The sequence below is a fragment of the Amblyomma mixtum genome, chromosome 10 (genome assembly GCF_055824585.1).
Source record: "Amblyomma mixtum isolate Tamu chromosome 10, ASM5582458v1, whole genome shotgun sequence".
NCBI classification, from domain to species: Eukaryota; Metazoa; Arthropoda; class Arachnida; order Ixodida; family Ixodidae; genus Amblyomma; species Amblyomma mixtum.
In genome coordinates, this window is record NC_143021.1 from 187,528,716 (window position 1) to 187,540,803 (window position 12,088).

At 43.8% G+C, this 12,088-nt stretch overlaps 1 protein-coding gene across 1 annotated transcript; it reads right to left on the reverse strand.

Annotated features, from left to right (window-relative positions):
• Positions 1 to 214: 214 nt before the first annotated feature.
• Positions 215 to 941, reverse strand: LOC149327982 (uncharacterized). The gene is made up of 2 exons (XM_089565017.1): positions 911 to 941; positions 215 to 696 (listed from the first exon to the last, which is right to left on the reverse strand). Exons 1-2 carry the CDS (start codon positions 939 to 941, stop codon positions 215 to 217), a joined length of 513 nt encoding a protein of 170 aa, XP_089421143.1.
• Positions 942 to 12,088: the final 11,147 nt, after the last annotated feature.

The window sequence follows — 12,088 nt, forward strand, 5'->3', positions numbered from 1 at the left end:
ACAGTCCGCTTGTCTTTCCATTTCATGCAACATAGGTTGTTCTTGAAAGTTCTGACAAAAGTGGGCGTACTTTGTACAACTTGTCAAAGTTGGTATTGCTTCTGTCTGGTTGCAGCGCGTTATCATTTAGGTGGAGGTGGGAAAGGAGCCAGCCGAATAGATTCACTGTCATGACTTTGGAAATGAACGGGTCATTCATGTCAGGTGTACTGTATCAATAATCACGGTAGCTCGGACTCCTTTTGAGCCCCATCAACAAATTGAGACCGAGGAATGCTCGCATTTCCTTGTTCGTTGTAGGAGTGTAAGGCTTGCTTTCTTGTTGTGCATATAGTTTTGTTTGAAACACAACATCTTCAGTCCACTCAGGCTTCCACAACAGGTCGAAAATACTAAATGCGGTGACATTGTTGATAGCGAGAATATCATCCAGCAGTCCACTATCAGATGAAAATAACACAGGGGGAGACATTCGATATTTAGTACTCCACACGGGAACCTTGTGAGTTGTCACTGGAGCTTCTTCCATTTCCATATCAGATGCATCGCTATCGCTTTGGATGTCGTTTAGCGTTGCACCTTCATTATCTGGGACGTCATCTCTGATATCTGCTTCCGCGTCATAGTCACTTTCGCTCGAGGTGTCGCCTCCAGTGAAGCTGTCATCCTCGGATGGAATATCCTCATATTGAACACCTGAAAGGCAGGTTTGAAAGCGAAATTTACATTCATGTTGAATTTGGTTGATAAAATTTAGAGTCCTACCTATAACGCCATTCATGCATGGTGAAAAAAAACATTGCCACATGACACATATCTGCTGCAAAGACTATTTTTGCCTCGCAAGAACAAACATATGCTCATGCACTAAATATTGCGCTAAAAAAAAGTTCTATATAAAGTACCTTACCTTTACGTTTGTAAAACATTTTGGCGTCCATCGCGGGAATTGATATGGCGGGTACAAAGGCGCGTTTTTCACAACACTACATTCCTCACAGACAACTCCCGCCATCTGGTGGGTGGTCAGAGAACACTAAAGAAAAAAGCCAACATATAATTTTTGCAATGAACACCAGGTGGCTGTGCAAAAAAAAAATTCAGGCATGGTGGAGCCTAATTAGGTGTGACACGTTAATGTCAGTTCCTGTGAATATCATTCAGTCTTCGAATGTGGGGGCAGAATTGAACACAACAGCATGTTATAGCTTTTTCTTGTTCAAGGACGCATTACATTTAGTTCTAGTCTTGTGACTGCTGCTTATGCTATTACTCAGCAGCCTTATCAAACTCACTCGGAGTGCTGCATTTTAGTGCACATTTAACTGATTGTTGCTGCTCCGTGTTTGATTCTATTAGAAGTTACTATAACTGTATACTTTGAATGTTTTCTTGTGCAGTTCTCTTGCTGCTGCATTCTGCCATGGAGGAGGCTACCTGTTCGTGCGCACGTCTCATCACTAGGACGCTACCTCTTCCGCTGCTGATGCAGACAAGTAACGACAGGGTTAATTGGAGAGGCATGGGAGAGGCCTTTGCCCTGAAGTGGGCATAGGCAGGCTGATGATGATGATGAACAACAAGCAGGCTGCCTGATATTGAGGACAAGTGTCAGGATAGTGCACCAAAGTGCAACAAAGTCGCTTAAGCATTTCTGTGCTGATGCATTTTTATTAAAATCAGCTCATAGCTTAATATCTACATCCATGGGGACATTTAGCATATGTTTGGCATCTGTTTGACTTTTAATTCGCTAGTGTTTGCAGCCTTTAATGTTGGTCTTAAGACAGTGTAAGCATTGTTTCACTGTGTGGGATTTTTTAGCTGTTTTGGAGAGATGTGTGTGTATGCATGCAGTTTTTTTCCACGGGTTTGTTATGTGGCTCATGGAACTTTCATGTTACAGAAGAAATTATTTCGTTTCTGTGTTGTACAGGAAAGTGAGCAGTATTTATATGCACCTGGTGTTTCAGGGAAGAATAAGTAGTTTTCAAAAATATGGCTTTTGCTGCATAATATTACCAGTGTTAGCAGACACCAGAAAGCCGGTGAGGTGTATTTAGTAAGCTGGTTAACTAATTTCTGATAATTAACTTTTTAACTAACACAGGTTTGCAACTGGTTGCAGTTAGAGACTTTTAGCCAGTTGTTCGTAGTAGCCATATCAGTTTCTGGAATGTACAAAACATGATTACTTTCGCCGCTGTGGCTCGACAAAATTTGGCTGCATCGTGCGAAAATACATGCGCTTTTGAAAGCACACAGGGAAAGAAACCCCTCCAGTGCATGTAACTGCTACAAATCTATAATGGCAACTAGACGCCTAACTCTGATAGTGAAGGAATCATATTCTTAGCGGTAAGAAACAGACACAACACCAAGATACACACACACAGGACACCCGCTAGACTTCAACTATCTTTACTGGACACTTGTACGACATAAATATGTATCACTGAGCACACGCAGGTGCCTCGTCATCTGCAACAGGTCTAACTACGCCCTCCCCTCTCCTCCAAGGCATACGGTTGCGCCGATAAACAATCTCTTTTTCTGCCAACGCCAGGGAGGGAGTGCTTACACACGTCACCCGCCTCTTGAATACGAAAGACTTCGATAATTTCTCTTTCTTTTTTCTCGGCTCCCAGGCCTTTCGTATTCAAGAGGCGGGTGACGTGTGTAAGCCCTCCCTCCCTGGCATTGGCAGAAAAAGCGATTGTTTATCGGCGCAACCGTATGCCTTGGAGGAGGGGAGGGCGTAGTTAGACCTGATGCCGATGACGAGGCACCTGCGTGTGCTCAGTGATACATACTTATGTCGTACAAGTGTCCAGTAAAGATAGTTGAAGTCTACCAGGTGTCCTGTCTGTGTGTGTCTTGGTGTTGTGTGTGCTCTTACCGCTAAAAGTATGATTCCTTCAAGCCGTTACCAACTAGCCCAACTTAATGTTTTAACGAAGTTTCTGATAGTGAAAAGGTTCATTAATAAAAATTAGCTAACCAGCTTACTACGTAAGACTCTTCACAAGTTTTCTGGTGCCTGCCAACACTGGTAATACTATGCTGAAAAAGCCATACATTCATCTCAAGATACCTGTTTTTTGAAAATTACTTAGTCTTCCCTGAAACACCTCGTATATATGTAAGAAAAACCTAACGGGATTTAATTGACGACGTTTTGGTTGGAGGGCCAGCCGTTTTCAAGTGTACTACAGCATTTGAAGCACACAGCTTTTGTTTCGAATGCTATACTATACTCGAAAAAGGCTGGTCCTCCAGCCGAAACATCGTGAATTAAAACCTGTTGTTTTTCAATTGCTGTGTATCAGTCATTGTTACTCAGAGGGAACTGAGGGGAAGTGTGCCGAAGGCACACTTCCCTCTTCTTCTGTTCCTCTATTGTTCTCCATAAAATATTTTGATGCATCATGCATGTGTTGTAGCGCGTATGTACAATTGTGCACAATAAATGTAATAATTTGCATTTTGCTTCTATTATTCTTTCAGCACTCCAGGATAGTGTTCACAAAAGGATTTTGAAGTGATAAAACTATGTTGGTAAAAGTGTTGTTCTGTGTAGTTAGCATACACTTTTCCAAAAGTTGATGTAGGAATTATACTTTCTTCGTACTTGAGTCTTTTGGATAACGGTGGCCAATTGTCGGAAGACCGTTGATAGGGTGTTGGTAGACATTGTCGGTATGTGGTTGAAAAGAAGTGTAAAGACTTTCTATGTACTTGAGTCTTTTAGATAACGGTGGCCAATTGTCGGAAGACCGTCAATAGGGTGTTGGTAGACATTGTCGGTATGTGGTTGATAAGTGTAAAGACTTTCTATGTACTTGAGTCTTTTGGATAACGGTGGAAATTTGTCAGAAGACAGTTGATAGGGTGTTGGTAGACATTGTCGGTAAGGGGTCAGTAGGAAGTGTATACAAACTCGATAAGGGGATGATAGGAAGTATAAAGACTTTCTATGTACTTGAGTCTTTTGGATATCGGTGGCCAATTGTCGGAAGACGGTTGATAGGTTGTTACTACAATGTACAAAGGCGTTTAAAAGACTTTCTATTCAATGTTAATAGGTTCTATTAACAATTGTCGAAAGACTTTCTAAAGAATGTTACTAAAAATTTTTGTAAGGGCCGCTGCTCCCGTCGCGTCAGCTATCGTTTTTATTTTTTTTCAATCAAATTTTTTGTTCTGTTTTTTTCGCTTGAATTAAAGCCCACGTAACGGTGTTGGACCCCCTCGCGCGTTTCGCCGAGGTGAAAGACAATGCCACCTTTTGCAAGGTCAACAACTACTTCCGCCGACTTTCGCGCAACTGCGCACCAGCTTAGCCGCCAAGTCCTTTCGTCCTCCATGCCTCGAAGTGCAACAATCATACGTGCGCTGGAATTCTTCGAGCTGCTTGGAACCTGAAAACCGTCAGCGATAGCTTTTTCTAACAATTAATGCGCTCTTCAGTTGTCCGCCATGGCCAGTAAGTGGCAAAAGTATCGATGGCTCAAACGTGAAGTTGACGAATTTTTCCGGGCAGTTTCTTTCGCCGTTGAGGACGAACGTCATGTGTCTCCAACGACGACACGCGAAGGCCGCAATATGAGTGCTGAAAGCGCAGAGAGAGGAAAAAGGCCTCGGGCATCCTTGGAAGCATCGACAGGACGGCTCAGCTCTCCCTCCACATATGCCATCCAATTTTAATGAGGACTCAGAATCCACTACTTCTGAGGAATGCTTGGACGCTGCTGAGGGTTCGTCGTTATCCGAGGATCAATGAGACGACCGCGACCACCCAGCATTTGAGGGGCATTAGACGACCACCAGTACAGAAGCATTCTCCTCGGTGATAGATGCGGCTCGGGAGCTAGCGGACATAGCACGCAAGCACTCTCTTTCACATGTGGCCATTAACGACCTGTCCTTGCTTTTGCGCCGACTAGGTCATTCAGTGTCTAGTGACGCTCGCACTTTACTGAAGACCGAGCGGAAAGTGAATGTGCAGAACAACAGTGTGCATTTTGGCCTTGGATGTCAAGTGGCAGAAATAGTTGGAAAAGGTCTTTGGGGTCCTGCGGGCGCCAAGGTGGACCTCCACATCAACATCGATGGACTACCCATATTCAAAAGTTCTTCAGTGAGCTTCTGGGTCCTGCTCTGCGCCGTGGCTAATGCAGTTGGCAGTAGGCCCTTCGTTTTCTCCATTCACTGTGGGAAAAAGAAGCCATCAAATGTTGAACAATTTTTGCGGATATTTATGGATGAAATGAAAAGCCTGGAGGTCTCTGAAATGGTCATCAAGGGTGTGCGTTACAGTGTTTCTCTCGCTGCTGTAATATGCGATGTCCTGGCACGCTCTTATGTCAAGTGCGTAAAGGGACATACTGGCTATTATGAATGGGATCGCTGCACTCGGAAAGGTGAAAGGATTGAGCGGAGACAAACATTTCCAGTGTGTGCTGCTTTTGTAAGCCGCACGGATGGCTCTTTCTGCAGAATGGCTGAAGCAGGCCATCACCATGCCGAAAGTCCGCTGCTTGAGCTACGTGTGAACATGATCAAATACTTTCCGTTGGACTACATGCACACGGTGTGTTTGGGAGTCGTCCGGAAGTTGCTGCAGACTTGGGTGTCCGGACCGCTACCTTATCGTCTCAGTGGACAGCAGCGTAGCATTTTGAGTGCAAGACTTGAGGAAACTAGCCTGCCATCAAAATTTGCTCGCCAGCCTAAAACCCTGGATGAAGTGGATCGATGGAAGGCAGTAGAATTTCGGTCCTTTCTTCTTTACACTGGTCCTTTGCTGTTAAGGGATTTGCTAAAAGATGACTGCTGCAAGCACTTTCTATGTCTGCATGTGGCTGTTCGAATTCTCCTCAGTGCCAACCTTTGCACAGAAATGAACAGGTTTGCTTCGCACTTGCTCCAATATTTTGCACAACAATCTGCAAAGCTATATGAACCAGAGTTTCTGGCGTACAATGTACACTTCATGCGCCACTTTGCTGATGATTGTCTAATTTATCGACCGCTGGACAATGTCAGTGCCTTCCCATTTGAAAACTGCTTGGGGCAAATTAATAGATTGCTGCGCAGCAACAGAAAGCCTCTCGAAGAGGTGAGCCGGAGGCTATCAGAGGTGGGTAATTCACCCAGAGAATCGCCATTGAGAGTGCTGCCAACAGATATATCTTCTTTGAAAGTTGATGTGGAGAAAGACTCATGCTGTTTATTACGCAGTGGCCACATTATCAGTGTGACAAAGTTGACTCCACAATTTATTTTTGGCCATGAGCACCTTCATTCCAGAAGCTTCTTCTCTCTTCCACTTTTGTCAGAAAAGTTACAAATTTTCCGCACAGACAGTGCTTCACCTGATATGAGGATGTGGCCTGTGGAGTGTTTTCAGTCAAAATGTGTGAAAATTCTGTGGAAGTCTGTGTTCGTTGTATTGCCCCTCCTTCATCACACTGAGTTAGCTTGTCATGCTTAGTTCAAGCTTATTTTTGAGCACTGTATTCCCTCTCCATGATAGCTACAAGCGTATCATGGTAGATGTGCATGAATATTCTCTTCTTCATAGCGAGCAGAAATGTAGTTAGTAGGAATGTATTTCGAGTGTTGTATTTTTGCTCCTGCATTATGATTAGTAAAAGTGTAATTTTAAGTATCCTATTTCCTCTCTATGACGGTTGTAGATTTTTAAATGCTGTAATTACTCTCCATCATAAATGGTAAAGGCAGCAAGCCCCACGTTTATGGTTTGGTTCAGAGACTATGGCTACTTGCGTGCGCCTTCCTGACGACCTACTCTGACGATATTGGATCAAAATGTTGCAAAACGCTCTCTAAATCTTGGAAATGACTCCCCTCATCTCTTAAACAGTGCCTCGGTATCTCATTGATTTCAGTACATGCAGCCCTGGTATCCCTTGCTCCTGTGATGTGCCAGCGACATGTTTGCACATCAATTAGCTTGCCTTGCTCTGTATCACATGCCCTTTGTCTTGCTGCTTGGCTGTGATGGCACTTATCTGATGCAAGTAATGCCACATGAGCTTCCCAGCACATTGAACCAACATGAATGTTGTCCCACTGGCCTTGCTACATACGGTTGCAGACACGTGCTTTGCCCTTGGAGGAAACTGTTGGGCGTTGGCCTTCCCACCTGCATATAGCTGGTGCTTCTTTGATAGAATTTCTTCTGTGAGAGGTGATGCCATTGGAGGCAATATGTGGTCGTAGTGTTAAGGAATTTCATGGAAGAAAGTAGCCTTTTCAAGGCTGACACTTGCTCCTGTTGTTTGGTAGACTGTTCTGTGCTGCCAGTACAAGAATCATGTCGCTGTGATGCTCATTGGTTCATGTTATTCTCATGCTAGAGCTTTCTTCAACTGGCCTATATTCTGTTCAGCTCGTCTCTTGGCAGGAGGGCGGCTTGGGCGCAAAGCTACAGGAATGATGTCTCTACCTCAGTTGACACAAATGCCATCCTGTTGTATGACGCTACCTTCTGTAGAATTCCAAAAGGTTGAATAGTGAGCGCAGTACATCAGTGACTGCTGCTCACATTGGATGAAGTACTCTTTGAACCTGCAGCCACTTGGTAAAAGCATCCATCGGCGCCAACTGTATCCCTTTTCACAGGCCTAGCAAACCATGGCTCCATGACCGACTCATGGCTGAGTCTAAAATAAAATTTGAAGCTTTTCTGCGTTATTCTGTTTGCTCTGGCATAATTTGCAAACATTTTTGGTACCTAAGTGTTCCTGGCTACCCCAAATAGCTTCGTGCACAGGTCTTAAGTGCCAGAGCGTGAACGGTGGCTTGCATAATCCAATGAAGCAGCCTGATCTCATGCAGCTTTCAGTATTTCTACTCCCGAGTTCCAAGTGAGGTGTCCTCAATAAATAGCAAATTCTGTTACTCTCCAGTAGCAGAAACTGAAGCTGTTGCATTTGGTTGCTCTGCTGTTCCTTTTTTTGCTGTCAGATATGGCTTTGAAAGTGCTGTATTTTCTAGCAGAAGCGTAGCCAGTCTCTGCGGTCAGACGTGGTTGTGGAGGTAATTCAAACATTAGTATCACTCTGTGAATGTGAGGTTCCTCGTTGCTATCTCACAGGAGCAACCTAGTGCACGCATCTCTATTCTGGTGGTTCTTTCCAACTCGGTGCATCAGATCATCATCATATGCTGAAAGACTCGAGCACAGTTAAGCTACATTTGGGGAGAACATCTTTGGCACTGATTTTTGTGTCCAAGTATGCATCTTTCAATGTAATTTTGAAGTAATCTGCTGCAAATATGATACCCAGGCCTTAATAGTCAAGTTGAGCATAATTGCATTCTGCTGTCCCTTAGCGAAAAGAGGATGTGCTAAAAATGCATTTCAAACGTATTGTATTAATTTCATATTTATTTCGCATTTTTTTGTCCCTATGCTTAAACTGCAATACGAATGCTTTTTAAGTATACTAGGAATAATATTTTAAACGTTCTTAAAAATACGTGAAAAGTACATTTTTGCCCGATTAGCATATTTATAATGCATTAAAAATATAATAAAAATATACATTAGAAATATACTAAAAATATACATTTAATGCATTAAAAATGTGTTTACTCGGGCTTAAAAAAAAGTCTACTGGGCGGCTCCATGGAATGACACGGGTTAATTCATCAACTGCAGAACAAATCGTACACGGGTATTTATCATTAATCAACAGGAGTCTGATATTATAAGGTCACGTGATTGAATGGGAACGGCAGATACCTACATACAGCATACCAAGACGACAGCGACACAGCAAACAACAAATCCTACGACAAGCGCTATACTTGGCTTGCCGTATATATACCCAGCGAAAGCGACGCACTATTTTGCACGGTGATACCTTTTTTTGCGCAAATACTGTGGGCTTCCAAATTATCGCAGAAGTACCCTACTGGTCGCGTTCGAATCTGGGATTAATTGAGAACGGAATTGCTAGTTGAAACTTGCGTCAGGCACAGGTCAGGAGTCGAACTGTCAACCAACAGATACATGGGCGTGTAAGGGAGCCGGTCTGCCCTGCCACACGGGGTCCTTTCCGCTGGCTTATTCGGACCCAGAAGTACCCAAGGCGCTTTTGCTGGTATAATGCTATCACGTTCTCACACGGAAATGTTCGAATGACATTGAGTGGAATGGCATTCGAGAATAGGAATGACATTCGGACTCGATGGACTGCCGCGGTGCTGCACGACACTTTCGAAACGCATTCGAAAGCCTCAGCTCGTTTTCAGTGTACAGCGACGACGACGACGGCGGTCACACTAGTCCGACAACGACAGTATATATCACGCTGAACAACAGCATGTAATTATAGTGAAATATCTAGTTTACTATAATATGATTCTAGAGGGACACGTTTTTCAGGCCAACGACACCGACGAGTCCGGTCGGCGGACGGTCAGCCTTGTCGGCGGCTGAGCGAGAGCACGGTGATGAGGCGGCGGTGTGTGCATGCTCGCGCTTCTAAATGAGCGAAACGAACGGCTATATTTCACGTGTGCATACCTGAACACTCACCAGCGATAAGCGCTTGCCAAATCAGTTTCAATCGACGACGGCTCTGTTCCCTTCCGCGACGACTAGGCCCAGCGAGTTCGCAGGGTTGGATCTGTGATTTCGGCGGTTGTGAAGAGCGAATCACAAGCTTTAGCGAATGCAAATGGTCACCAGGTGTAGTTTTGGCAACAGTGACCTGAAATCAACTATTGCTTACATCGCAGGGCACGCGTACGATGAACGGGAATCGCCGGTGTGACCCAGACTGCCGAGCCGTGCTTTACGGCCAGCAGCAGTCGTCGCCGTCGCTAGCTTGTGGATAACAAGTTAGGCCGTTTCAGTTAAAGCGAACAGTCGCCATACATACTTCTGGATAAAGTAGTTTAAAAAAAAGTGCTGGTCACGTCGGAGAAAGCCGGGACAAGAAGCGAGAAGCGCCAGTCCTGCGCGATGCCAACAACCCGGCTTTCTCAGGCGTGCGATCGCATCATCGCTTCCCACACATTGTAGCACTGCGTAAACAATCACGAGTACAACCAGTAAAAAAGAAAACAGATTGTTTATTAGAACCAAAGCGCAGATTGCGTTTTATGTTATGTAAACAAGCGATGTAAACAACAGTATGAGTGCAGTCGTCCTCATCGGCGCACTCCCGGAGAAATTTCATGCTGACGCGGTTAATATTCATTGGCGTAATATTATCTTCAAGCACTCCCTTAGACAGAACGCATGTAGCATCGTTAGATGACATTCGGCTGGAAGGCATTCGAAGCGCCCGTGTGGCAGGGGTATAAGTGGTGATCACCTTCCTGCTAGAAGTTACCATAAACGAAAGGATGACAAGAAAGGGAAAGTTTTCACTCTTCGCTGAAACGTCATTTCGAGCCCTAGATTGTTCCACGGTAGCTTGAAGTGTAATGCAAATATGTTTACGCGGACAAACCATTTGTTAGAATTTAAATATACTTCAGACGGATTAATTGCGTATTTACGAAAGTACACTTTAAATAGATGGCCAGCACCAAAATGCGATGTCCCGAAACTCGATTTTGAGCATTAGATTGTTCAACGACAGCTTGTAGTGCGCTGCAAATATGCTAATGCGGACTGCAATTTGCTAGAATTTCAGTGTTCTTTGGACGAATTAATTACGTATTTACGGAAGTACACTTCAAATACATTGACGACACGCAAATGCCATTTCCCGAAACACGATTTCGAGCACTCGACTGTTCATGGCAGCTAGAAGTGTGCAAAGACGTTTAAAAGGACTGCCCGTTTGTTAGGATTGAAATATATTTCGGATGAATTAATTTCATATTTACGAAAGTTCACTTTTAATACATTGACAAGATGCTAAAACTGCATACATATACGTTTACAAGGGCTGCCCGTTTTCTAGAATTGAAATATACTTTCGATGAATTAATTTCATATTTCCGAAAATACACTTTTAATACACTGACAAGATGCTAAAACTGCATGCTTATTTTTTCATGTATTTGAAAAGTGCTCGAACTATGCTTTAAGTGAGGTATTTTTGGCACATTTTAAAAATATATTTCGAATACCAAGCATGAAATTTCAGAAAAGTATTTCCTACATATTTTTAGTGCATTCATGAATACAAAATATGTTTAAAATACATTTTAATTAGACCTCCGTATATTCCAAACGTATTAGTTTTTGCTAAGGGGTGCCTAAGGTATAATGCATAAGCAACAGATGCTTATTGCCCAGAGTTGTCCTTTTGCAGGAGCACTGCACCCAGACTGTAAAATGATGTGTTATGTGCAGTCAGGAGTTATTTGGTCTCGCTGTAGTGTTGCGAGCACTACGCTTCAAAAGTGACTGTTTTAACCCATGAAAAGCTTTTGCCTCTTCACCTCCCACCTCTATTTCGTGTCAATTTGCTGCAGTTTCGTGCAGCACAGCTGCTTTTGTGTACATTCTCTCCACGTTGTTATCATAAAAGGCGAACATGCCAAGAAGTGGCTGTAAGGCATCATCTTTGGCGCAGAGACTAAGTGTAGTCACTGACCGAGAGGCCTCCAAGTTGGTGTTGAACAGGTAGCTGTTTTTGACCACTTTCTTATTCACCAACACTGACCGATGATCTTGTCATCTTTGGATCTTGTGCCGTTGCCTAGCAACAGCGATGTCATGTTAGGTTTAAAAAAAATCGGATCTGTATCCAGGACTGGGAGGCGAAGCCGTGGCAGTGTGAACAGATCAGCTAGGCTATCACAGCAGCCGAGCACGCCTCGTGTCAAACTGCAGTGTACTCTTTTGCTGTGCATTGCAAAACATTGTCTTCACCAACTTCCATTGGCGGCGGGAACTGATCAGATAAGCTTGACCTCAATCAGAGCTTAACTTGAGTCTAATATTGTCGCCAGATGTGCCACCAATGTGCCTCCTAAGCAACAGCTAAGCAACACCATCGGCGAACCGGCTAAACGTATGCTTTCGCAAGTCTATTTTGTTTAACTATGTGAAACCCTACCAATTTTCTCAAATACAGGCACTCTCAAT

Coding starts and splice junctions, on each gene's coding strand:
- LOC149327982 (XM_089565017.1), bottom strand. CDS start 941: ATGGACGCCAAAATGTTTTACAAACGTAAAG. Junction 697..910: donor AATGTTTTACAAACGTAAAG/GTAAGGTACTTT, acceptor CCTGCCTTTCAG/GTGTTCAATATGAGGATATT.